The sequence below is a fragment of the Stomoxys calcitrans genome, chromosome 2, assembly GCF_963082655.1.
Source record: "Stomoxys calcitrans chromosome 2, idStoCalc2.1, whole genome shotgun sequence".
Classification (NCBI taxonomy): domain Eukaryota; kingdom Metazoa; phylum Arthropoda; class Insecta; order Diptera; family Muscidae; genus Stomoxys; species Stomoxys calcitrans.
In genome coordinates this window covers 97,489,555-97,517,124 of record NC_081553.1, presented here as the reverse complement: position 1 = coordinate 97,517,124, position 27,570 = coordinate 97,489,555, and the positions used below count along the sequence as shown (strand labels likewise).

General features: G+C 37.7%; 1 protein-coding gene across 1 annotated transcript; it reads right to left on the bottom strand.

The window, feature by feature from the left end:
* Window positions 1–15,098: 15,098 nt before the first annotated feature.
* On the bottom strand, window positions 15,099–22,024 carry LOC106084995 (cytochrome P450 4d8). The gene is made up of 4 exons (XM_013248987.2): window positions 21,667–22,024; window positions 21,139–21,595; window positions 15,650–16,206; window positions 15,099–15,590 (listed from the first exon to the last, which is right to left on the bottom strand). Exons 1-4 carry the CDS (start codon window positions 21,821–21,823, stop codon window positions 15,244–15,246), a joined length of 1,518 nt encoding a protein of 505 aa, XP_013104441.2. The 5' UTR covers window positions 21,824–22,024; the 3' UTR covers window positions 15,099–15,243.
* Window positions 22,025–27,570: the final 5,546 nt, after the last annotated feature.

The following is a 27,570-nucleotide window of genomic DNA, read 5'->3' as shown; positions in this document are numbered from 1 at the left end:
TTACCACTGTTTTCACTATTTCGATATATGACACGTAAGATGATAATAGACAGACCATGTCTTCGTTCATTTCCACATAACCGAAACTATCATCATACTCAGACTCCAACTACAGCTCTGATAGAGCTATTATACTTGATCCGGGAGTTTCAACCACATGCTGATGTCAAGTACTGAGAAAGTCAAGTCCATCCTTGTAGGCACACAGTCCTTTTTTCCATTTTTCCACTCCCTCTTGAAACCTGCCTTTAAGATCGATCACCTTATCTTCTCATTTTGGGAATGCTTATTTAAAAGATCCTTTCATGAAATTTTCTCTGTGCCAGATAGTGTTTGTCTCTTTTCAGCCTTCTCACAATGTAATGAATATTCCATAGTCTTCAGGTGGATAAAATGAACGAAGAATTGATCCAGGAAATACGTTGCTCTTGTGGTCATTTAGTTGTTGCTTTAGCATCGCCTTTAAAATGCAGACATTTGCAACAGCAAGAGATCTAGGGTGAATAATATGAATGAAGAAATGATCCGAGAGATGCGTGAATGAAAAAATCATTAACTGAACCAACCCGTTGAAGTTGTTGTTGTCTTTGACTGATTTGTATGTTGCACTTGCTGTGGTCATTTAGTTGTTGCTATAGCATCGCCATTACAATTGCAGACATTTGCAACGGCAAGAGACATTAGCATAATCAAGAAGAATTAGAAAATGTATTTTTTCCATTTTCAGATTTACTTTGAAATGGCCAAAGCCAAAGCTAAAGTTGAAGTATCACTTGTGCAAGTGATGCACATTTGCATGGCGAAAGAACATGACAGAATTATAAAATGAAGGCATTAAGGAAGGGAAAAATGACACTTCAAGGGTTTGAAGACATTTTATGCAGAGGGTATTCTTAATTTAAGTTTATTGCAATAGAAATTCTGCACAAGGATTTGAGTTGAAAGTTACATAAATAATTGAACTATTTCACATCAACTTTGTCCCTTTATATGCAATGGTAGAAATATGAAGATATATATAGATATGGAAATAAAGATATACATAAATATTGTTCCACAGTTGTTGTCTTTAAAAGACGCACTCATTGTCACCAACATGTCTTTTAATTACAGAAAAAAATTTCTCTTGAAATTAACTCAAACTTTTCTATTAACTTATTACCAAGTAAGATTGTTTTTGAAAAGAGCTGTCAGAAATTCAATGGATTCCAGGAAGCAAGTGTTGCATAACTTGCAAATGATAGCTACAGATTTCAACTGTCATAACTTAGAAATAAACTTGTTATGGGTATGGCGAAGGGTGAATAAAAATATGGTCTACTTATTACGATAATCAATTAAACTCTTCTAGATTCTTGTTATAAATAAAAGTTGCCCAAAAAACCTTGGTTGAGGTATTTTTAAGTTTCGGTATTACTGAACTTTGTGAACTTTTACTAATTTTAAAATAACTAATGATTGTGTGTGCAGTATACAGTTAATGCTCTAAATCAATTTATTCAATCTAATTATTTGCTTATTAATTGAATGGAAGCCTACACAACAAGATAATAATCTTAAAGTTTCATCGCAGGTTTATAAATGTAACGAAATTTCCTTCTATTGATTGCCCAAAAAGTAATTGCGGATTTTTCATATAGTCGGCGTTGACAAATTTTTTCATAGCTTGTGACTCTGTAATTGCATTCTTTCTTCTGTCAGTTATCAGCTGTTACTTTTAACTTGCTTTAGAAAAAAGTGTAAAAAAAGTATATTTGATTAAAGTTCATTATAAGTTTTATTAAAAATGCATTTACTTTATTTTAAAAAATCCGCAATTACTTTTTGGGCAACCCAAAAGTAAGTTTAATTAAAAATGTAAGTTTATAAAACTTAATTTTGAATCATAATAAACGCATTTAAGGACAAATAATATCTCATGTGCTAGTTTATTCCACAGACGTGCTGAGTGTATGAAGAACTGCCGTTCAGAAATCAGCCTCTTACCTCTACTTGAATGATTAAATCTAAGTTTAGATTTCTGTTTGACAATGATTTTCTACATGAACAAAAATGACCTTATTTTAAGAAGAGTCTCAAAACTTTAACCATAAAAAGCATAAACAAGTAAGAACCGGGCCGAATCTCATATACCCTCCACCATGGATAGCATGGTGTCCAGTTCTTTGCGCGGTATCTCTTTATAGGCAAACAAAGAATAATGATTAAGAACTCTTTTGCTATTGGAGCTATATCAAGTTGTAATCCGTTTCCGACCATAAATGAATTGAATACTAAACATTGTAGAAGTCATTGCGTAATATTACCGTCCAATCGGATAAGAATTGCACCTTGTAGAGGCTCAAGAAGCAAAATCGGAAGATCGGTTTATATGGGAGCTGTATCAAGCTATAGATCGATTCAGACCATATTTTACATGTATGTTGAAGGTCATGGGAGAAGCCGATTTTCAAAATTTCAGCCAAATTAAATAATGACTGTGCTCTCTAGAGGCTCAAGAAGTCAAGATCGCATATCGGTTTATATGGCAGCTATATCAGGTAATGTACCGATTTGCGCCATACATAACAAAATACTTCATGCAAAATCTCAGCAAAATCGGATAAGCGGATTGCGCCCTCTAGAGGCTCAAGAATCTAATCGGGAGATCGGTTTATATTTTGCAGCTATATAAGGTAAAATTAACCGATTTAAAGCATATCCAAATATGCTTTAAATCGGTTAGTTTTTGGAAGCGATACAGTCAAATCGGATGAAAACTGCGCTCTCTAGAGGCTCAAGAAGTCAAGACCCTAGATCAGTTTATATGGCAGCTATGTCAGGTTATGAACCGATTTAAACCATATTGAGCAAAGTTGTTGGAAGTGATATCAAAACATCACTTGCAAAATTTTAGTCAAATCGGATGGAAACTGCGCCCTCTAGAGGCTCAAGAAGTCAACACCCATGATCGGTTTATATGGCAGCTATATCAAAACATGGATCGATTTGGCCTTTGTACGATCCCAACCGATCAACACTAATAGAAAATATTTGGGCAAAATTTCAAGCACCTAGCTTTACGTCTTCAAAAGTTAGTGTGCTTTCGACAGACGGACGGACGAACAGACGGGCGGACATGGCTAGATCGACATAAAATGTCATGACGATAAAGAATATATATACTATATAGAGTCTTAGACGCATGTTTCGAGATGTTACAAGCAGAATGAGGAATTTAATATACCTCCATCCTATGGTGTAGGATATAAAAAATCAATCCATATACATATCGATTTTGTTTTTTATTATTATTTACTAGCTGGACAGGGCCCGCCTTCTTGCACTCTCTTATTTTATATGAGCCCTATACAGTCAAGTCATGAAATACGTTCTGTTTGGGGGTGCTGATGCGGCCTTTCAGATATTTCGCGCCAATGTGGATATTATATTGGTGCTCTTCTCCCAGATACCTTTCATTGGAGCCTTATATTGCTATGGTCGGTAAATATGTCCGGTATGGTGATGTTTTTGGGTGTGAAGCGGATCCCCATATATCAGATTCGTGCTCTGGTCGCAAATAGCTTTCATTTGAGTCCCATATTGTCTTTATTGGTTTATATTTTATTTGGCGGGCTTTGGAGGTGGGGTGACCCCCTAGATATCCCACCCTAAATAAGGATACCGATTTTTGTATTTAAGTTATTATAAATAATCTCAAAGATCATGAGTTTTTGGAAATAGGGTAGGGGGAGCGTCCGCCCATTAAAGTTTAGATGTTAGATCTACTTCATTCTCTTGGATTTAATAGTGGATTGGAGTAGCCAAGCTCTTGCCTCCCAACAACCACATTGGTGCTACATATTGGTATAGTCGGTATATATGTGTGGTTTAGAGGGAGTTTATGAGGTGAGGCGTCCCTGAAATACTTGATTTGAGCCCCTTTTTGACATAATCGACAAATATGTCCAGTTTGAGGTGTATCCAGGGTGGGGCGGCCATCCCCGTACTCAGTCCTGAAAAAATATTAGCATCGTGCTCTACTCTCAAATTGCTTTTATTTATGGAGTTTATGGTCGGACACGACCCCCAAACATTTCAAAGCGACCACTTGGGATACCACATGTTTAGATATCCCCAGGTCCTCCTGTGTCCATCCCAATTTGAGAGTACACATTGTACTCTACTACCAAAGACCTGTTATTTCTGTCCTTTTCTATCCTGATCTGCCTTCACATATGATTTTTAATTCCTTTTTTTTTTGTAGGATAGGGCAAGGGGCATTACCCTCTGACACGTCCTTTCATTTTAGTACAATATATCCTCGGTCATCCTACATAACAGTTTGGTGTTGTATTTATTAGGAGGAGACGGTCGTTCCCCCCGACGCTATAAACCAAACGACAATTTATTTGAGCCTTTTATTGTTGCGATCTATTTGTCCTGCGGAATGGTAGGACGCGACCCAAATACTTAAATCCTTATACCAACATTGCAAAATGCTAATTTTGCCCATGAACATTCCACTAGGGAACAGGGGCAAACTTCTCACCTATCAATGAGTGCAGTCCGATTCAAGTTTAAGCTCAATAATAAGGGGCCTCCTTTTTATAGCCGAGTCCGAACGGCGTGCCGCAGTGCGACACCTCTTTGGAGAAAAGTTTTACATGGCATAGTACCTCACAAATGTTGCCAGCATTAGGAGGGGAAAACCGCCGCTGAAAATTTTTTCTGATGGTCTCGCCAGGATTCGAACTGGCGAACAATATACTGTCATGGTCGTTTCTTTTAATTGACGTATTATTCCGATTGAGCTTCACGTCCTATTGAAGAGTATTTAGTGGGTGGGCCGGTCCTAGAATATGTCTTAAATGTGTATAACAGATTCATAGTCAACTCCTAAAGACCTTTCATGCGATGCCCATTCTGTGACGTTGGACATTAACGCCCGTCTTGGATCAAATTCTAATAACAGTTGTGTACTCAGCTTCTAAATATCTTTCACTTGATACCCATATTGTCCCAATCGGTAAATATATCCTGTTAAGGAGTTTTGTGGGGTGTGGAGGCGCCTCAGACACCAAGGAATAAATTTTTATATCATCATTGGACTTTACCTTTAAATATTGCCCAAAAAGTAATTGCTGATTTTTTATATAGTCGGTGTTGACAAATTTTTTCACAGCTTGTGACTCTCTAATTGCATTCTTTCTTCTGTCAGTTATCAGCTGTTACTTTTAGCTTGCTTTTGAAAAAAAGTGTAAAAAAGTATATTTGATTAATGTTCATTCTAAGTTTTATTAAAAATGCATTTACTTTCTTTTAAAAAATCCGCAATTACTTTTTGGGCAACCCAATAGTTTTCATTTGATATCCATTTTGTCTCAATCAGAAAAAATTGTTCTGCTGAGGGATTTAAAGGGGTGGAGAGGGCCTTCAGGCACCAAAAAAATAAATTTGTATGTCAGATTTGTATTCTACTTTTAAATACCTTTCATTTGTTACCCATATTGCCCAAAGCGGAAAAAGTGTCTTGTTGGGTGGTGTTTTTGGGGGTGGGGACCGCCCCACACTAAGGGTTACATTTTAAAGTTCGTACTCTACTCTTAAATACCTTTCATTTGATACCCATATTGCGCAAAGCGGTGAAAGTGCCCTCTTGGGGCTTTTTGGGAGTAGAGGACCCCCCGAAAATTAAAAGTGAAATTTGTATACTAAAATTGAACTCTACTCTTAAATACCTTTCATTTGAAACCCATATTGTCCCAAACGGTACACATGTGCTTTCCGGTGGGTTTAGGGATGGGGCGTTCCCCCCAGGTTATTTTACCCCAAAATTGTATACCAATTTTGTGTTTTTGGGGCACCATAAGGTGGCATACAGAATTAATTTGCTTAAATCGGTGCTCCCGTCTGCGAGATATGGCGTTTTTGACCCTGGCGAGAAATGGCGGACTCTCCTCTTTGGGAAAGAGGAGGGTCCGCCCTCTTCGGTTATCAAAAAATGTGGTACCCTATTTTCACCGGGGCTCAAACTCTACCATCTGTGAAAATTTCATGAAAATCGGTTCAGCCGTTTTGAAGTATTATGATATCCCGCGAAGCCATTACGGCTTGTCTGCAGGATAAAAGGTTCATCCAAGCTGAGGATGCCCCCTAGTGAGGGCATCCTCATTCACCGTGCAGAACGTGGAGCCTTCAGTCTGCTCTGCCAAACCTATGCCACGCTGGTCGTTACCTAGGGGAGACTGCCATGAAATTTGATGCGCATTATTGTCCCCTAGAACCAGACGATTATGGCCAGATAGTAACTCACTTATGTGGGGGTTGTAAGCTCGGCATTAAATGGGACATAGCTACCACCCGGCGGTATGTAAACGTTGTGTAGCTCTATCTCGGCAGTACCGGATCTGACTGCTATCCCGAGGCACTGCTTGCTCGGGTCACTTACACCAGGCGCAGATGGGTCTATATTGTACGGTACGTAGCACATTGTATCCGTATCACATTGGCATTGTTCTTCTCTGGCTCCTATGCTATAACATTGAACGAAATCGTCTATGTGAGTTTGAGGGCAGACTGCCTTTTGCACTTAACCTAAGGTCCAAATCATTATATAAAAATATATAGGTGCTATGGTAACCTATCTCCCTATTCGTCGTCTATAGCCCCTATATAGATTATCGCACTATTCTACAGCGGTCAAAAAAAGTATTCATCATTCAATGTTTTTTTTTTAATAAGTCTACAAAAGACAATTGGAATAAAAACATATTAAACTAATGATGCAGTAGTGCTTGTGTGATATATATGTACACAATTTCATTGTTTTTAAAGAAAAAAATAGTATTTATTGGAACAAAAAGGGCCATTTTACAGCTGAACACAAAAAATTAAACAAAAAAAGTATTCATCATTGCAAAAAAACAAAAAAATAAATAACATAATTTAAAAAAATTAATACTTTGTTATTCGACCACCGCGTCTTATAACTTCTTTTAAACGGTTTGACATCGATTGGACTAATTTAGCGGTTATATTTTGGTCTATATTAGTCCATTACTCCATTATCACCTGTTGCATTTGACTCTTGCTCGAAAAATTGCGCGTTCTCAATTTGCGTTCGAGATGTTCCCAAAGATGTTCAATTGGGTTCAAGTCGGGACTTTGAGGAGGAGTTTTAATGACTTTGGGGCAGTTATACAGCATCCACATCTTGGTATTTAAAGCAGAATGTTTGGGGTCATTATCTTGATAATATTGAAAGTTATTTCCAAGCCCAAGTTTTACAGCACTATCTTTTAAATTCCTCTTTAAAATGTCAATGTAATACTTATGATCCATTACTCCATTAATAATTTCAAGATTTCCCGCTCCTGAAGCCGCCATACACCCCCAAACCATTAAACCACCTCCACCATGTTTTACAGTAGCAACTGTGTTTCGTTCTTCAAGCTCTGTATTTGGTTTTCTGTACACTATGACCTTTCCATCGCACCCAAAAAGATTAAACTTGCTCTCGTCTGCAAAAATTACTGTTTTCCAAAATGATTCGGGCTGTTTTACATACATTTTTGCGATGTTTAGCTTTTTCACTCGGTTTATTTTATTTATAAAGGGCTTCTTACGTGCAGTTCTTCCTCTGTAACTATGCCTTTTGAGTGTATTTCGAATTGTTTGTGTAGTAACTTCCTTCCCTAAATATTCCATAGTGTTTTTACGAAGAATGGTCGCATTTGTCTTCGGAGTTTTCTGAACTTGCCGCACTAGCCAACGCACATCTCCAACTGAAAGTGCTTTTGGTCGACCAGATCTTGGTTTATTGTCAACAGTTTTCGTTTCTGTCCACTTTCTGATGATGGATTGTATAGTAGATCGTGGTCTATTTAATATTTCACTGATAGTTTTTTGAGTTAAACCATTCCTGTGGTGTTTTATTATCAAAACTTTTACCTCATCAGAAACCTCGTTTTGCTTACGACCCATTTTGACAAAAACTATATTTTCAATGAAATTAAATATTTGCTGTCAAGGGCAAAGCCTCCTTTACTAAATAAAACAGAAAAGGGGAATTCCCAAATAATATTTGAATTTGACTTTGATGATAGCACATCAATGATGAATACTTTTTTGTTCTGTTTTTGGTGCTATTATATAAAATTGCATTTTTTGCGCTAATTAAATTTATTTTTTGAATTTATTTTAAAACATATTACGAAAAATAAACTATTGCATAAAACTGCATTGTTTGTTTACTTTAAATTTTCTTCAATTACCCAAAATAAGTGAATTTATTATCAATTTTGCTAATGATGAATACTTTTTTTGACCGCTGTATTTGAAGTATTTTAAATTACAATAAAACACCCATCCCACCGCCCTTCCCATGGCTGATGTCAACAATGTTGTATAAACACTTAATCTTTAGTCGTATTGCTCAATGCATATATTGTTGCAATAATTGCCTTATCTTATATTGCTAAGCCAACAAATTAATTTATTAAGTGCTTAGAGGTTGATGCGATGCAAATATTCATAATTTAATCAATTATACTAACAATGTTGAAAATTGAACTGGTTTCTATTACCGGTTATATGTGGCTAGTTTTTGTAAATGAATGGTGGTTAGTTAATGAGCTTTATCGTCAGTTTAGTTTTAGTTTAGTCGTTACAGCCAGTCTGTATACCAGTTCTACTATTTAGCCATTCAACATTTGTATTGCTCAAAACTAAGCATAGCTCATGTAGAATAATGAACCCTTACATATGCCATGTGCTTGCTACAATGTTATATAGAATTACAATTGAGATAATATTAGGGTTAGTTTATGTAAATGATAATGTTTTTATAAATGTGGTCTGTTATCGCTGCGAAATCGATTCACATTGTGCTGTTTCATATTTTGTGAACAGCGCACATTGGTTTTAATGGCAGAAAAATGGAATATGGAATGGAAAAATGGAAAGTCAACAACTTTTGTTTGTGTTAATTTCAGCAGTACAAAATGTGCGTTTATAAAAATGACATTCGATTTTGGAGCATACAGCGGTCAAAAAAAGTATTCATCATTAGCAAAATTGATAATAAATGCACTTATTTTGGGTAATTGAAGAAAATTTAAAGTAAACAAATAATGCAGTTTTATGCAATAGTTTATTTTTCGTAATATGTTTTAAAATAAATTCAAAAAATAAATTTAATTAGCGCAAAAAATGCAATTTTATATAATAACACCAAAAACAGAACAAAAAAAGTATTCATCATTGATGTGCTATCATCAAAGTCAAATTCAAATATTATTTGGGAATTCCCCTTTTCTGTTTTATTTAGTAAAGGAGGCTTTGCCCTTGACAGCAAATATTTAATTTCATTGAAAATATAGTTTTTGTCAAAATGGGTCGTAAGCAAAACGAGGTTTCTGATGAGGTAAAAGTTTTGATAATAAAACACCACAGGAATGGTTTAACTCAAAAAACTATCAGTGAAATATTAAATAGACCACGATCTACTATACAATCCATCATCAGAAAGTGGACAGAAACGAAAACTGTTGACAATAAACCAAGATCTGGTCGAACAAAAGCACTTTCAGTTGGAGATGTGCGTTGGCTAGTGCGGCAAGTTCAGAAAACTCCGAAGACAAATGCGACCATTCTTCGTAAAAACACTATGGAATATTTAGAGAAGGAAGTTACTACACAAACAATTCGAAATACACTCAAAAGGCATAGTTACAGAGGAAGAACTGCACGTAAGAAGCCCTTTATAAATAAAATAAACCGAGTGAAAAGGCTAAACTTCGCAAAAATGTATGTAAAACAGCCCGAATCATTTTGGAAAACAGTCATTTTTGCAGACGAGAGCAAGTTTAATCTTTTTGGGTGCGATGGAAAGGTCATAGTGTACAGAAAACCAAATACAGAGCTTGAAGAACGAAACACAGTTGCTACTGTAAAACATGGTGGAGGTGGTTTAATGGTTTGGGGGTGTATGGCGGCTTCAGGAGCGGGAAATCTTGAAATTATTAATGGAGTAATGGATCATAAGTATTACATTGACATTTTAAAGAGGAATTTAAAAGATAGTGCTGTAAAACTTGGGCTTGGTAATAACTTTCAATATTATCAAGATAATGACCCCAAACATTCTGCTTTAAATACCAAGATGTGGATGCTGTATAACTGCCCCAAAGTCATTAAAACTCCTCCTCAAAGTCCCGACTTGAACCCAATTGAACATCTTTGGGAACATCTCGAACGCAAATTGAGAACGCGCAATTTTTCGAGCAAGAGTCAAATGCAACAGGTGATAATGGAGGAATGGACTAATATAGACCAAAATATAACCGCTAAATTAGTCCAATCGATGTCAAACCGTTTAAAAGAAGTTATAAGACGCGGTGGTCGAATAACAAAGTATTAATTTTTTTAAATTATGTTATTTATTTTTTTGTTTTTTTGCAATGATGAATACTTTTTTTGTTTAATTTTTTGTGTTCAGCTGTAAAATGACCCTTTTTGTTCCAATAAATACTATTTTTTTCTTTAAAAACAATGAAATTGTGTACATATATATCACACAAGCACTACTGCATCATTAGTTTAATATGTTTTTATTCCAATTGTCTTTTGTAGACTTATTAAAAAAAAAACATTGAATGATGAATACTTTTTTTGACCGCTGTATCTTATATATAAAATTCCATTTTTGTGTTTGTTTGTACCTTGAAATGTTCACAGATTATGTAGGTTGGTTGATAGGTTTTTTGATATCGGGCGGGGGCGGAACCTCCCCCTTTCCCCAAAAGTATTACCCAAAAATAAAAGTGAACCGATCGGGACGATATGGGATTCAAATCAAAGGTATTCAAGAGTAAACTACGAATTTCATAATAAAAGTTGAGTCCAAGTACCTGGGGGGCCGCCCCAGATACTTGGACCCCCTTCAAATAGGTTTATTTGACGATCATGACAATATGGGACTCAAATGAAAGGTTTTCGGAAGTAGATCACGAATATGGTCAGGAAGTAGGAATAGGCTTTATAATTTATTGATAACGGAAGGGGGAAGCACCCTCCCCCTTATGCCAAAACACAACCGAAAATTAAAAGTGGGCCGATCGGGACAATATAGGTATCAAATGAAAGGTACGGGGTAGTAGATAACGAATCTGGCATACAAATTCATGTCGAAGTATAGGTGGTCACCGCACCCCCACAAAACGCCAAAATGGGCACATTAGTCAATAACGTATATATGGGACTCGGTTTGTTTGTTCCGTATAGACTAAAGAACGGCAGAACCGATTTTCTCATATTGTGTTTGTTGGTCTGATCTGGAAACATAAGCTATATAATTTTTCGGTATCGGAAGGGGGACGCACCCTCCCCCTTATGCCAATAATACAACCGAAAATCAGATGTGGGCCGATTGGAAAAATATAGGTATCAAATGGAAGGTATTGTAGAGTAGAATACGAATATGGTATAAAAATATGAGTCTAAGTACCCATCGCGTACTTAAACTGCCCCAAACCCAAAACTCTCTCAAACAGACATATTGGACGTTCATTTCAATATGGGCACATTAGCCAATTACGAATATATGGGACTCGGTTTGTTTGTTCCGTATAGACTGAATAACACCAGAAACAATTTTCGCATATTGTGTAGGTTAGTCTGGTCTGGAAACATAGGCTATATAATTTTTCGGTATCGAAAGGGGGACGCACCCTCCCCCTTATGCCAAAAACTCAACCGAAAATCAAAAGTGGGCCGATCGGGACAATATAGGTATCAAATGGAAGGTATTGTAGAGCAGAATACGAATATGGTATTAAAATATGAGTCTAAGTACCCATCGGGGCGCCCCAACCCCAAAACTCTCCCAAACAGACATATTGGACGTTCACTTCAATATGGGCACATTAGTCAATCACGGATATATGGGACTCGGTTTGTTTGTTCCGTATAGACTGAAGAATGGCAGAACCGATTTTAGCATATTGTGTAGGTTGGTCTGGTCTGGAAACATAGGCTATATAATCGGAAGGGGGACGCACCCTCCCTCTTATGCCAAAACACAACCGAAAATCAAAAGTGGGCCGATCGGGACAATATGGGTATCAAATTAAAGGTATTGGAGAGTAGAATACGAACAAGGTATTGAAATATGAGTCTAAGTACCCATCGGGTCGCTCCAACCCCAAAACTTTCCCAAACAGACATATTGGACATTTATAGCAATGTGGGACTCAAATGAAAGGTATTCGGGAGTAGATTTCGAATCTGGCATACAAAATCCGATCGAAGTATAGGGGTCACGCCACCCTTCAAAAACGCCATTAGACCCATTATGACAATATGATACTTGGCTCAACCGATATTCTTAAAATTTTCATGAATTGTGTACGTTTGTCTGTAAGGAAACATAAGCTATATAATTTTTAGATATTGGGTGCAGGCGGACCCTCTCCCTTACCCCCAAAAATGTCACCCATATCCGAAAGTGGTCCGATGGGCACAATAAGGGCATCAAATGAACGTTATTGTATTATTGGTATTATGGTATTAAAATTTGGGTTCAATTGCTAAGCGGGCCCCCAATCCCAAAACTCCTCTAAACAGATATACAATATTCAAAGTTCATGTCATTATGGAAATCAAATGAAAAGTATTAGGCAGTAGTTTAAAAATATGGTACAAAACATTAGGTCCAAATAATGGGAGGTCGCCCACCCCCAAATACCCCCAAATGGGCATATTACCCGACCATGGTTATATGGGACTCAACTGAAAGGTATTAGGGAGTATATTACGAATATGACATTTAAATTTGCCTTCAAGTCTAGGTGGCGCGTTTCCTCCTAAAGATACGTCAAATGTGTTATCTGACCCTTATGACAATATGGGACTCAAATGAAAGGCATTTGAGAGTAGAAAAAGAATTTGATATTCAATTTTGGAGCCATGTGTTTGGGGGAAGCACCTCCTAAACCGAACTTTATTTCCGTTGGGAATAAACATAGAATTTGATAACTATTTTCAGTGCAAAGTGCCGGTGGCCGCCCCAGCCCCAAAACACCCTCCGGTTCATATTTACCGGCCATGGCATTATGGAGCTCATTTTAAAGCGATTTGGAAGTGCAGCACGCATTTGATATCCATATTTGAGTCGAAATGTCTGAGGTGCCATCCCTCCCTTAATGAGAACATTACGCTAAGAAGAAAATTACCACGCATCAATGAGTGCTCTCCGCTCCGCTTCAAGTTTAAACTCAATGATAAGGGACTTTTTTTCATAGGCGAGTCCGAATGACGTTCCGCAGTGCAACACCTCTTTGGGGAAATTTTTTTAAATGGCCATGCATGGCATTGTACCTCGCAAATGTCGCCAACATTAAACACCGCTTTGTCCGATGTTTTGGCCAGGATTCGAACGCGTTCAGCTTCACAGGCTACAATGGCACAAATTCGATATTCGCATTTAAGGGCGAAGTGTCCCCACCCTTAAAAGATATTAGAGAGTTAATGAAGGTGCAGCGGAGCGGGCCCGTTTCGGCTAGTAGTCGTTTTACAGGTTGAAATACAGGGTGTGAATTTTGACCACTAATGATCTCTCGATCTTAAATTTCCTTTAACCAAGTTTTTCTCCTATTTTAATCTGGAAGAAGGTTCGATGTGTCATATTATAGAGGCATTACAAAGATAAGTACTATACCAAAACTTCGTGAAAAGATTATGAATGATAACATCTCCCTTCAAGTTTCTTCAATATATTCAGATGTGCAACACGGGTTTCGTAAAGCTTGATCAACTGTTGCAAATGTCTTACAGCTAGTAACTCTTGTCAATGATGGATTTAGGCAGAGGAAACTGACTGATGCTATATATACCGACTTTAGTAAGGCTTTCGATAAAGTCAATCATGGCCTACTTTTGTTTAATATTTGTAAAACCAGGTTTTCTCCTGTATTATTCAATTGAGTTAATTCTTACTTATATGGACGTTTTCAGAATGTACACTTCGGCGATTCTTTTTCTAAGTCAATCATTGTGAAATCCGGTGTTCCACAGGGCAGTCCTCTAGGTTTAATTCTTTTTAATCTGTTTATAAATGATTTACCTTGTGTTATTAAAAATTCTTCAATCTTAATGTATGCGGATGACGTCAAAATTTTCCAGTCGCTCTGTGTTCCTTCTGAGTAGGATTTGTTACAGCTCGATGTTGATAACTCTTGATTGTTGTGTAATGTAAATTTTCATATAGTCGGCGGATTTTTCATATAGTCGGCGTTGACAAATTTTTTCAACGGCTTGTGACTCTGTAATTGCATTCTTTCTTCTGTCAGGTATCAGCTGTTTTTTTTTTTTGCTTTTTTGCTTTATAAAAGACGTGTAAAAGAAGTATATTTGATTAAAGTTCATTCTAAGTTTTATTAAAAATTCATTTACTGTCTTTTAAAAAATCCGCAATTACTTTTTGGGCAACCCAATATTTCTATGGAACGCAATACTTGGCAACGGTCGTGAAATTGACATAGAAGAAACTTTTCTAGATCTTGACATCCTCTTAGATCGTAAATTGAATTTTAGACAACATATTTCTACCGTGGTGAATAAATCTTTTAGTTCTCTTGGATTTATGAAAAGATGGAGTGAAGAATTTGATGATCCTTCAGTTACTAACAACTTATATATTTCTCTTGTCTGAAGTACAGCTGAATATGGATCCGTTATTTGGGATCCGGTTTATACTATTCACAGAAATAAAATTGAGTCCGTACAGAAACAATTTCTACTATTTTACCTTCGTAATCGTGGTTGGAATTATTTAACATTTCCTTCCTGTAGATTAAATTTAATGAAGCTCCCTACTCTCAGTAGCCGCAGGAAAATGTTGAACATCACTTTCATCTCAAATGTTTTACACGGGAATTTGAAGTCTGAATTTTAGTTGAGCCGTCCTAATATTAACGTTCCTTCAAGAGAAATTTTCAACTGCTTAATATTCAATATCGTCAAAATATGATTATACAAATAATGAACCTTTCCTATCATCTTTTTGATCTTACTGAAGATAGATACTCATTAAAAAGAAGAATTACACTATACTTAAATCCCAGTTAAATATCAATGTTGTTTGTATATTTATATTAGTAAGGATATATGTTTCCATGGAATAAAGAATAAAAAAAATAAAAAAAAGAACTTTCTGGAGGTTGTAACTTCTTCTGCTGAACCGATTTACTTGATGTTATAACACTAAGCTTTCCGTTTTCTTAAACCTAATTGCATGCCATTCTCTGAACACATAACAATATTTGGTATTGGCTGCACATCTTCTCCTAATGGTAGCAATTCGAATGTCCGCACAATTTTCATCAGAGTGATTTTCATTTCGTACATGGCAAATTTTTGGCCAATGCAGTTGCGAGGACCAGCACTAAATGGACTGGTAGACAAGTTGATCTTTTCATCGACATCCTCAAACCGTTCAGGCACGAATTCACTAGGATTCGGATAACGTTTGGGATCCCTTAATACCAGAGTGGACCAGATGTACAATTCTGAACCAGCTGGTATGACACCATCACCCAGAGTTGAGTGTGCTAAAAATGAAGTTAGAAAAAATCATTGAATTGCCATAGAGGAAGAACTTAAAACTCACTGTATGCAAAGTCTTCCTTGAATTGTCGTCCAAAAATTGGCACTGAAGGGTACAGGCGAAGTGATTCTCTTATGACACATTCCAGATATTTCATTTCGTTTAGGTTCATCAATGTCAGGGGGTCTTCACTATTGCCACATATTTGCTGTACCTCGGCTAGAATTTTATTTTGCACCCTAGGATGTCGAGCCAATAAATGCAGAGTAAAACTTAAAGCTGATGCTGTGGTGTCATGACCCTCAAACATAAAAGTGTCCACTTCTTCACGTATATCTTCATCCGACAAGGGTTGACCATTAACAGTTGCCTGTAGCAAGACATCCAAAAATGCGCTACGTTTTTTGCACCCCATATCTCCATTGTCTTCTGCATGTAGCGATTTATGTTGGTTTTGCTGCAATAGAATTCTTCTTTCCTCAATAACACTCTTGGTGAAATTGTGCATAATCTGTATCAGTTGAGTTTGACGTAATTTTTTAAAAGGGTGTAAGATAGTGAAAACCAGTTCATTGTTTAAATGCAGGCGAACAAAGCGCATGGCCAATAACTCAGTCATTCTGAAAAAGAAATGGAGTGGGTATTAAATGCAAATTATTAAAGACAAATTGGGAGATAAATACGATGGTGTACTTATAGTGATATAAGAAAATATAACGCGAACTTATGCTGATTTTTCCACAAACATAAATGCAATGATTTCTTATTTGTCAATGACTGCTTTACGAGCGCAATACAAAAAAGGACCTTCATGTTCATGAATTCCTACTTTAACAAAAGAAAATACGGCAATGAACTGATTGGTAACTCTGATGAGGTTGACGGGTAAACTGACCATCAGCGCAATAACAAACAGGACGATAAGGTCACGATCATTCTTGGAGTGTAAGAGATTAACGCCTTTTCTGAACATGGCACGATCAGTGTTGCTAATCAAGAAAATTATTTCCTACCAAAATTTAAGAAAAATCCTACCAAAACCTACCGAATGTTCTACAAGCCAAAAATGCGGTATATGTTTCTATACACACCACCGAAAAGTTGGCTATATTTCTATTCCATTTGCAAAAAATTGCAAATTTTGTCCATGAACATTCCACTAACGAACAGGGGCAAACTTCTCACCTATCAATGAGTGCAGTCCGATTTAAGTTTAAGGGACCTCCTTTTTATAGCCGAGCCCGAACGACGTGCCGCAGTGCGACACCTCTTTGGAGAGAAGTTTTACATGGCATATCACCTCACAAATGTTGCCAGCATTAGGAGGGGAAAGCCACCGCTGAAAATTTTTTTCTGATAGTCTCGCCAGGATTCGAACCCAGGCGTTCATGCGGTGGCCTTCATTTGCAACACATCAAATTAAACATTTTCAAACATACAAATTATAAATACTAGATCGTCGTTTGATGAAAAAATCCATGGTAGTATTATCCACTCTTAACGAACACAACTTTAGTCGAAAAAGCGACAAAGAAATTTGTTAATTTTCCTGCAACAATTTATTTCGAATTTCAACGACCCAAAGTAAAATTTTTTTCTTTAAAGTTATACTTTGCAAGCCAACATATAACAACAACAACGATTTGTCTATAAGCAAGATATAAAAACCATTTAACCATCCACCACATGTGCTTTGCTTCACAGCTTCGGTGTGGTGGTGGTTTTTATTTTCTTTGTTCGGCTCGCACTGTTTGTCTCGTTCGTTTACTCTTTTGCTCGCAGGTTTTTTCTCTGTCACTATCTCTCTCTCTCTCTACTGTTATGCTAAAATCTACCAAAAACGGCAACAATAAACTTGACTATCGCTTGGGTGACGGGCCATAACGGGGTAAGGGGGAATGAAAGAGCAGACGATTTGGCTTGAAGTGAGAACCAGAGGACTGCCGTCAATAAACTTGTTTAACCCGCAGCCTTTTGGGGCCGACACAGTCCGAGTAAAGGTCGTGGGCGATGAACGCACATGTAGCACTGTGGAACAAACGGTCATTAGGACGACGGGAATCCTTAGGGGATATCTAGATAATGAGAGGACTTGACTATTGCTGAAAGGAAGTAAGAAGGAGGTCAGTCTAGCTTTCGGTATCATAAAGGAACAAATGGGACCACTAGCTCACTTATTCAAAATGGGTGCGGCAAGTAATAGCATGTGTAGAGCATGTGGAAAATATTAGGAGATGTTGCACAGTGGGATAGAAATTTAAAAAATCAGTAAAAATATGTCAGTTGAGATTGTGAAGAGATAATGATATTTGAAATGGTTAAGCTGAGGTGTTATAGAGATCAAGTGCAAGAAAAGAAAAAGAAAATAATAGAGATATCTTTATAAGTCTTTTTGACTTTTTTTTCAATCAACCAACACTCGGGGATGTCCCCTATATATGCAGTGCATTGCGTTGAAGAGGGATAGTTTTGGATAGGAGGGAGGAAAGGCTGAGTAGTGTTTATTGGTACTTGCTTTGAATTTCTGGATGTCTTAAGTAGGAGGAACAACATCTGTCGGAATTCGATTCCACATACGAACCGTCCTTGCGAAAAAATAATTCTCTCGGTGGTGCATGGTTTGATCAGCTGGCAAATCGATTACAAATCGGTGCGCGCTTTTACAAAATCTTGTATTTCTGGGACACAACCTCAACTCAGGAATCAAAAGACTGATTTTCGAAGAACACACACCGTGGAAGAATCGATGGAACAGCGCCTCACAACCCACATTTCGACGATGCTCTTCTAGGGAAACAATAAAGTTGGATACCCTCTCATCTCCAATCAACGCCCGCCTCTGGGCACGGTTCAGAGAAGTTTTACATGGCATAGTACCTCACCAATGTTGTCGGCATAAGGAGGGGAAAACCACCTCTGAAAATTTTTTCTGATAGTCTCGACAGGATGCGAACCCAGGCGTTCAGCGTCATAGGCGGACATGCTAACCTCTGCGCTACGGTGACCTCCGTAACCTGATATAGCTCCCATGCAAGCCAATCGCGGGTCTTGATTTTGTGTGCCGCTAGAGGCCGCAATTATTATGCGATTTTGCTGAAATTTTGCATGAAGTGTTTTGGTTTGACCATCACTAACTGTGCCAAGTATGGTCTAAATCGGTTCATGACCTGATATAGCTCACATATAATCCGATCTCGGGTCTTGAATTAGTGAGCCGTCTGAGACCGTAATTATTATCCGATTTGGCTGAATTTTACCATGAAGTTTTTTGGTTCGACCATCAACTACTGTACCATGTATGGCTCAAATCGGTTCATAACCTTATAAAACTCCCATATAAACCGATCTCGGATCTTGACTTCTTGAGCCGCTACTGGACGCATTCCGATTTGGTTGAAATTCTGCACGACATGTTTTGGTTTGACCGTCACAAAATGTGCTAAGTATAGTCTAAATCGGCTCATGACCTGATATAGCTCCCATATAAAACGATGTCGGATTTTGACTTCTTGAGTCGTTAGAGAGCGCACTTATCCGATTTGGCAAAAATTTTTCACCAAGTGTTTTTTGTTCTGACGTTCACAACTGTGTCAAGTATACCTCAAATCGGTTCATAACCTGATATAGTTCCCATATAAACCGATCTCGGATCTGGAACCGCTAGAGGGCGCAATTATTTTCTGATTTGGTTGAAATTTTGCACGAAATGTTTTGGTTTGACCGTCACAAAATGTGCTAAGTATAGTCTAAATCGGCTCATGACCTGATATAGCTCCCATATAAAACGATGTCGGATTTTGACTTCTTGAGTCGTTAGAGGGCGCACTTATTATCCGTATTGGCAAAAAATGTTCACCAAGTGTTTTGTTCTGACGTTCACAATTGTGTCAAGTATGGCTCAAATCGGTTCATAACCTGATATAGCTCCTATATAATCCGATCTCGGGTCTTGACTTCTTAGGCCGCTAGAGGGCGTAATTATTTTCTGATTTGGTTGAAATTTTGCACGAAATGTTTTAGTTTGATCATCAATAACTGAGCTAAGAATGGTCTTAATCGGCTCATGACTTGATATAGCTCCCATATAAAACGATGTCGGATTTTGACTTCTTGAGTCGTTAGAGGGCGCACTTATTATCCGATTTGGCAAAAAATTTTCACCAAGTGTTTTTTGTTCTGACGTTCACAACTGTGTCAAGTATGGCTCAAATCGGTTCATAACCTGATATAGCTCCTATATAATCCGATCTCGGGTCTTGACTTCTTAGGCCGCCAGAGGGCGCAATTATTATCCGGTTTGGTTGAAATTTCGCATGAAGTGTTTTGGTTTGACCATCAATAACGGAGCTAAATATGGTATTAATCGGTTCATGGCCTGATATAGCTCCCATATAAAACGATGTCGGATTTTGACTTCTTGTGTCGTTAGAGGGCGCACTTATTATCCGAATTGGCAAACAATTTTCACCAAGTGTTTTGTTTTGACGTTCACAACTGTGTCAAGTATGGCTCAAATCGGTTCATGACCTGATATAGCTCCTATATAATCCGATCTCTGGTCTTGACTTTTTAGGCCGCTAGAGGGCGCAATTATTATCCGCTTTAGTTGAAATTTCGCAGGAAATGTTTTGGTTTAACCATCAACAACTGAGCTAAGTATGGTATAATTCCCTTCATGACCTGATATAGCTCCCGTATAAACCGATCTCGCGTCTTGACTTCTTAGGCCGCTAGAGGGCGCAATTATTATCCGCTTAAGTTAAAATTTCACATGAAATGTTTTGTTTTGACCATCAACAACTGTGCTAAGTAAGGTTTTAATCGGTTCATAACCTGATTATTTGCACAAATACTTCTTATAAGTCCAGGTCGTTTGTGATTGTAAATGGGCCAAATCAGTCCATGTTCTAATGTAGCTGCCATATTAAGCGATCCCCCGATTTGACTTCTTGAGCTTCTAGAGGGCGCAATTATTATCCGATTTGCACGATTATTATGACCTTCAACATCTAAGCCAAGTATTGTTCAAATCGGTCTATAACTTGCCATATAAACCGCTCTCCCGATTTAACTTCTCAAGCCTCTGGAAAGCAAATATGGTCTGACACGGTTCATAACCTCAGATAGCGTCCACTTAAACCGATATCCCGATTTTACTTCTTGAATCTTTATAGGGCGTAGTTCTCAACCGACTTTTTGCACAATGATGGATGGAGGGTATGTAAGGTTTGACGCGGCCATTACTTATGATCGTTTTACATCCGCGAATTATTGGGTTTTTTCAATTCAGAAGTCACCTTTTTTCTGGTTCCTGTGATGTCACCATGGGCTAAATCTATTGAAGACACAGTAAGACATTTTTTCCTTTGCTATTCAACAGAAATATTTTTGTAGTTACAGAACCCATCCCAATCGAATCCAAGATCTGAGTTCAATATTATCTCATCTACTGCCATCTTTAATGGAACGTTGCAACTTTCCCCCATTCCGTCCGTATTTTAAAGAATTCTTATATACGTAAATAGTCCATCACCTTCTCCTCTTATACTCACTCATGAACAGCTGAGGCATATTGGCAGCTTTTACTGGTTTGGGCATTCACTTTAGTACCCATTGCCGTCTCCACAATCACATACAGAGTAAATAGACATATGAGGGGGTATATGTCTATTGTGCTGCGACCATCGGCTTTTTTCTCCAAACATTGCAACAATATCGTAGACTGGTGATCAAAAACCTCCAGAAATTCTTCCAAAATTTTAAAATGAAAGGTAGGCGTTATAATTTTACGTCGTGTATGCCATTTTTTGCCATCACTAGTTAGCAGACCAATACCCAACCAAGGATGCAGCATATTATAGACGGCAACTTTTGTTATATGCGTTGGACTGGCCAGTATTTGCTCATTGAATTCAATATCGGCACTCACAATCAGCAGACGATTAAAGGCCCACAATTTCATAAGCTTCCCATATTTGGCAAACATCGAAGCTACGGAGGAGGTTATATCTGAAAACACAACAACAACACACACAGATTTTACAATGTTAAGCGATTTCTTGTTTACTTGCTTAGCTCACTTTTGGGTCTTAGTCGTGAAATCTCCTGGATACAACCCAAAAGGGGTATGGCAAAAGGCCCTTGTAAATTGCGAACTGCATGTCGCATATATCTTTTGGAGGCATGACTTTTGTAGCACCAAATGAAGAAGACAAATAGAAACACAAGCAAATACATTGGAGACGTTTTTACTAATAAACCACCACTAAATGCCTATGAATTGTTCAATCCCCTTAATGCAGCAGTGTTTTAATCTAATCACTTTGTTTTGGTTATCGCTAGAAATTTTGAACACAATGATATTGATTAGCGAGATAGAATTTTGTCTTCATACTACTCTAAGCCGGAGAATCATAATTTCGCTGTTCTAGTCGCAACATTTTGGATTGCGGTAAAATTCAGAAGCGTATGTCTGTGTTCATTTCTTAGAGCGTGCTAGGCTCTAGACTTTAGAAATCAAAATATTGAGATGAAAGTTGTAGGAAATCAATTTTGTTATTTTTGGTACGGAGGAGAACAAGAGAACGAAGATGTCTTTTAGTTTGTACACCTAAAATAAATGAGTCGATTATGGATGGCAACCTTAGTCAGTTTGCATTACAGATGGCAACTTTCAACTGAAGCTGCCAATGCCATTTGCTAAAAATGGGATTTTTCGGCAACGCATTTTTTATACCCACCACCATAGGATGGGGGTATACTAATCTAGTCATTCCGTTTATAACACCTTGAAATGTTGATCTGGGACTCCATAAAGTATAAATATTTTTGATCGTCTCGACATCCTGAGTCGAACTAGCCATGCCCGTCCGTCCGTTTGTCTGTCGAAATCATGTTATCGTTCAAACGCGTAGACCTAGCCACTTGAAATTTTGCACAGATACTGTATATTGATGTAGGTCATTGGGGATTGCAAATATGCTATATCGCTTCATATTTGGATATAGCTCCCATATAAACCGATCTCCCGATTTGAATTCTTGAGCCCATGGAAGCCACAATTTTTGTCCGATTTGGCTGAAGTTTTGCACATAGTGTTCTGTTATGACCTTCAACAACTGTGCCAGGTACAGTCCGAATTGGCCAATAAATTGATATAGCCCCCATACAAACCGATCTCCCGTTTTGACTTCTTGAGCCCTTATAAGCCGCAATTTTGGTCCGATTTGGCTGAAATTTTGCACATAGTATTCTGTTATGACAACAACGGAGCCAAGTACTGTCCAAATCTGTCTATGACCTGATATAGCTCCCATATAAACCGATATCCAATGCCAGTTGCTAAAAATGGGATTTTTCGGCAACCCCTTTTTTATACCCACCACAATGGAATGGGGGTTTACTAATCAAGTCATTCCGTTTGTAGCACCTCGAAATATTGATCTTGGGCCCCATAATCTTAATATATTCTTGAAATTCTGATTCGTCTGTCCGGCCGTCCATCTGTCGAAATCACAATAGCGGTCGAAAGCGTAGCCAATTTTGCAATTTTGCACAAATAATGTATTGGCTTGCCCAAAAAGTAATTGCGGATTTTATATATAGTCGGCGTTGAAAAATTTTTTTTAACAGCTTGTGACTGTGTAATTGCATTCTTTCTTCTGTCAGTTATCAGCTGTTACTTTTAGCTTGCTGTAGACAAAAAGTTTAAAACAAGTGTAAAAAAAGTATATTTGATTAAAGTTCATTCTAAGTTTTATTAAAAATGCATTTACTTTCTTTTAAAAAATCCGCAATCACTTTTGGGGCAACCCAATAGTATTCTGTTATGACTTCCAACAACGGAGCAAATATCGTCCAAACCGGTCTATAACTTGATATAGCTCCCATACAAACCGATCTCCCGATTTGACTTCTTGAGCCTCGGGGAGCCGTAATTTTTGTCTTTACAACTATGCCGAGTACGATTTAAATCGGTCAAGGACATGATAAAGCTCCCATATAAACCGATGTTGAGAGCACGCTAAAGAGTAAAGCTAGACACTTGAATTTTGCACAAATACTTTTTAATGGTGTAGGTCGGTTGGGATTGTAAATAGGCCAAATCGGTCCATGTTTTTATATAGCTGCCTTGTAAACCGATCTTGTGTCTTGAATTCTTGAGCCTCTAGAGGAAGCAATTCTCATCCGATTTGACTCAAATTTTGCACCTGGTGTTTTGGAATTACTTCCAATAACTGTGCTAAGTATGGTTCAAATCGGTTTATAACTTGGTATAGCTGCCATATAAACCGATCTTGGGTCTTGATCCGATTTGGGTCTTGATCCGATTTGGCAATTCTTATCCGATTTGGCTGTAATTTTGCACGTGGTGTTTTACGACAACTGTTCAAAGTATGGTTAAAATCGGTTTATAACCTAGTATAGCTGTCATATAAACCGATCTTGGATCTTGACTTCTTGAGCCGCTTGAGGGCACAAATCTCATATGATTTGGCTGACGTGTTTTGTTATAACTTCCAACAACTGTGCTAGATATGGCGCAAATCGGTAGATAACCTCATATAGCTGTCATATAAACCGATCTTCTTTCGATTCTTTGGCCCCTAGAGGGCGCAATTCTCATCCGATTTGGCATAACTTTTGTACAACTGCTTTTCCCATGACCTTCAACATACGTGTCCAAAATGGTCTTCATCGATCTATAGCCTGATACAGCTCCCGATTTCCCGATTTTGCTTCTTGAACCCCTACAAGGCCCAATTCTTATCCAAATGGACTGAAATATTACACGATGACTTCTTCAATATTAAGCACTCAATTCATTTATGGTTCGAATCGGACTATAACTCGGTGTAGCTCCAATAGTATAACAGTTCTTATTCATTATTTTTTGTTTGCCTAAAAAGAGATACCGTGCAAAGAACTCGACAAATGCAATCCATGGTGGAGGGTATATAAGATTCGGCCCGGCCGAACTTAGCACGCTCTTACTTGTTGTAGTTGCTCCGTTGCTTATATTAGTAAATTAAAGGAAATTCGAAAGACGTCATTGGTGCAGCTTCTTCATTCATTCTGACAACATGGCCTGGCCAACGCAACCGTTGTATTTTAATGCGTTTTACTGTGCAATTGTCGTCATACATCATACTACGCCTACATTCTCCATTAACGCATATTGGTCCATATATTTTACAAAGTTTTCTCTCAAACACTTCAAGTACCACCTCATCTACATTCGCAAATACCCATGCTTCGGAGTCATAGAATAGCATGGGTAGTATCAGTGTCTTGAATAGTGAAATTTTTGTCTGTCGAGAGGTGGCTTTGCTCTTCACTTCACTGCTTGCTCAATCTGAAGTAGCATCTAATAGCCATTATTATACTTACTTACTTACTTTTATTGGCTATGACATAATATTTGTTCCACTAGCCGAACTTAGAATAGCGTTCCAAGCGCCTCGATCTTCTGCGGTCATTCTAAAATCTCTGACACCAAGTTTCAAGGTATTTCCCACCACTTGATTTTTCCATTGGGCTTTTGGTCGTCCCGGTGTACTACGGTGTTTGCCTTCAAAAGACTTCTTTGCTGAAGCTTCTTCAACCATTCTGACAACATAACCCAGCCAACGCAACCATTGCATTTTGCTATGCTATCGTCGTCATACAGATCATAAAGCTCGTGGTTCATACGACGCCTATATTCTCCATTAACGCAAATTGGCCAATATGTTTTACTAAGGATTTTTCTCTCAAACACTCCAAGGATTTTTCTCTCAAACACTCCAAGTACTTCCTCATCTGCTTTCGAATGTACTAATACATGTTACAGCACGGGAAGTATCAGTGTCTTTCTTCAAGCAATTGGGTAGAGTATGCCGTTGCTAACTGTTGGGTTCGTGTACAGCTTGTGTGCAGTGTCAGCAATAGTCAGGAGTTTCTCCGTTTTTTTTTTTTTCATTAAAATATTAAGGCGGTTGTTGAAGAATTTGGCCTTTATGCGGACTGTGGCTAGCCTCTCATCCACCACAGTAAACCTGGAGATATGGTTCACAGCCAAATTCGTGTCTCGCTGCATGGCAGCTATAACATAAGGCGTCATCTTTTGGTGTTGTTGTGAAGCCTTTCCCGAGCCTGATCACTTCCTGTATGGCAGTAATGTCTACCCTGTATTTGTCCAATACATCGGCCAGTGCGTATACTGCACTCTCTCTATAACGAATTCGGACATTCCTAAGTTGTTATCATAGGGGGGGGAAGGGTCCGTTTTCAATCCTCTTCGTTTTTTTTCAAAATAATCTCTTCAAGTTGTCCGGGTGATGGGCTACTAACCTGACGCCCCAACCCATCTTTTTATCGTTCTACAAGTGAACTCGTGGCACATATCTTTAACTGGTGCTAAAAGCAGCTACCCAGATGACACGGCAGGGGGGTTTGCGTCGACATGTGAAATGAGGGAAGACCAAGATAAGCCTAGGTTTTGCCCCGCTAAATTCAATCAGAACCGTTGCTTGGTTTCAACATCCCCAAGTCACCCAGGCATTTATTTACAGCAAAATTTTAATTGATGACTTCAACCACTAGTCAACACTTAAAACTCATTTTTCTAGCATAGGATCTTTATAAAGGGTGATTTTTTTGAGGTTAGGATTTTCATGCATTAGTATTTGACAGATCACGTGGGATTTCAGACATGGTGTCAAAGAGAAAGATGCTCAGTATGCTTTGACATTTCATCATGAATAGACTTACTAACGAGCAACGCTTGCAAATCATTGAATTTTATTACCAAAATCAGTGTTCGGTTCGAAATGTGTTCATTCACCGTTCAGCGATGAGGCTCATTTCTGGTTGAATGGCTACGTAAATAAGCAAAATTGCCGCATTTGGAGTGAAGAGCAACCAGAAGCCGTTCAAGAACTGCCCATGCATCCCGAAAAATGCACTGTTTGGTGTGGTTTGTACGCTGGTGGAATCATTGGACCGTATTTTTTCAAAGATACTGTTGGACGCAACGTTACGGTGAATGAACACATTTCGAACCGAACACTGATTTTGGTAATAAAATTCAATGATTTGCAAGCGTTGCTCGTTAGTAAGTCTATTCATGATGAAATGTCAAAGCATACTGAGCATCTTTCTCTTTGACACCATGTCTGAAATCCCACGTGATCTGTCAAATACTAATGCATGAAAATCCTAACCTCAAAAAAATCACCCTTTATAAAAATAAAGAACATTGAAATTAAATTTTTTCCGTAATGTAGCTTGCTTTTGACAGTCAGACAGTCATGTTAATATTGCACAATTCACTCAGAATAAAAGTACGATGTGCGCTTCATGAATCGTAAAACTTTTTATTTTGTTTAAAATGCATTGAAATGCCGCCAAGCCCCCCTAAGTACAGTTTAAATCTCCAGTCGACTGTTTCGATCCATACATTATTGAAATCATAGTCTTTCTTATCAAACACGCACAAGGGATCGCAATATTTTTGTTGCACTGAGAAGATGAGTGAAAATATTCATTATTGTGCAAGTCATACCGGCAATGTTAATAACAGGGTAACATACATTTTTTTTTCATAATTAATAGTTGATGATAGAGGAAGTAAGAACAACAGATGTACAGGGTGGCTGATGAATATTGCTACAATGATGAATATTGCTACATTTTTTTTTCGGTGTATGGAATACATTTTTCTTTTATTCATGTTAAATTAAATTATTAAATTAATTATTAAATTATTATTAATTAAATTAATTAATTAATTAATTAAATTAATTATTAAATTATTATTATTAAATAGAAAAAAAGTTATTACATTTTTTTTTGGTAGCGGCTTTCATCAGCCACCCTGTATGTATCGGCATTTTAAAAGTTTACTTCGTTCAGTGGAGAAATTTGTGGCTATAGCAAAAATGTTTGTTTAGGAGAAGTAATTCTTTTTGTAGTTTTCAGATGCATAGTAACTTGAAATTTCA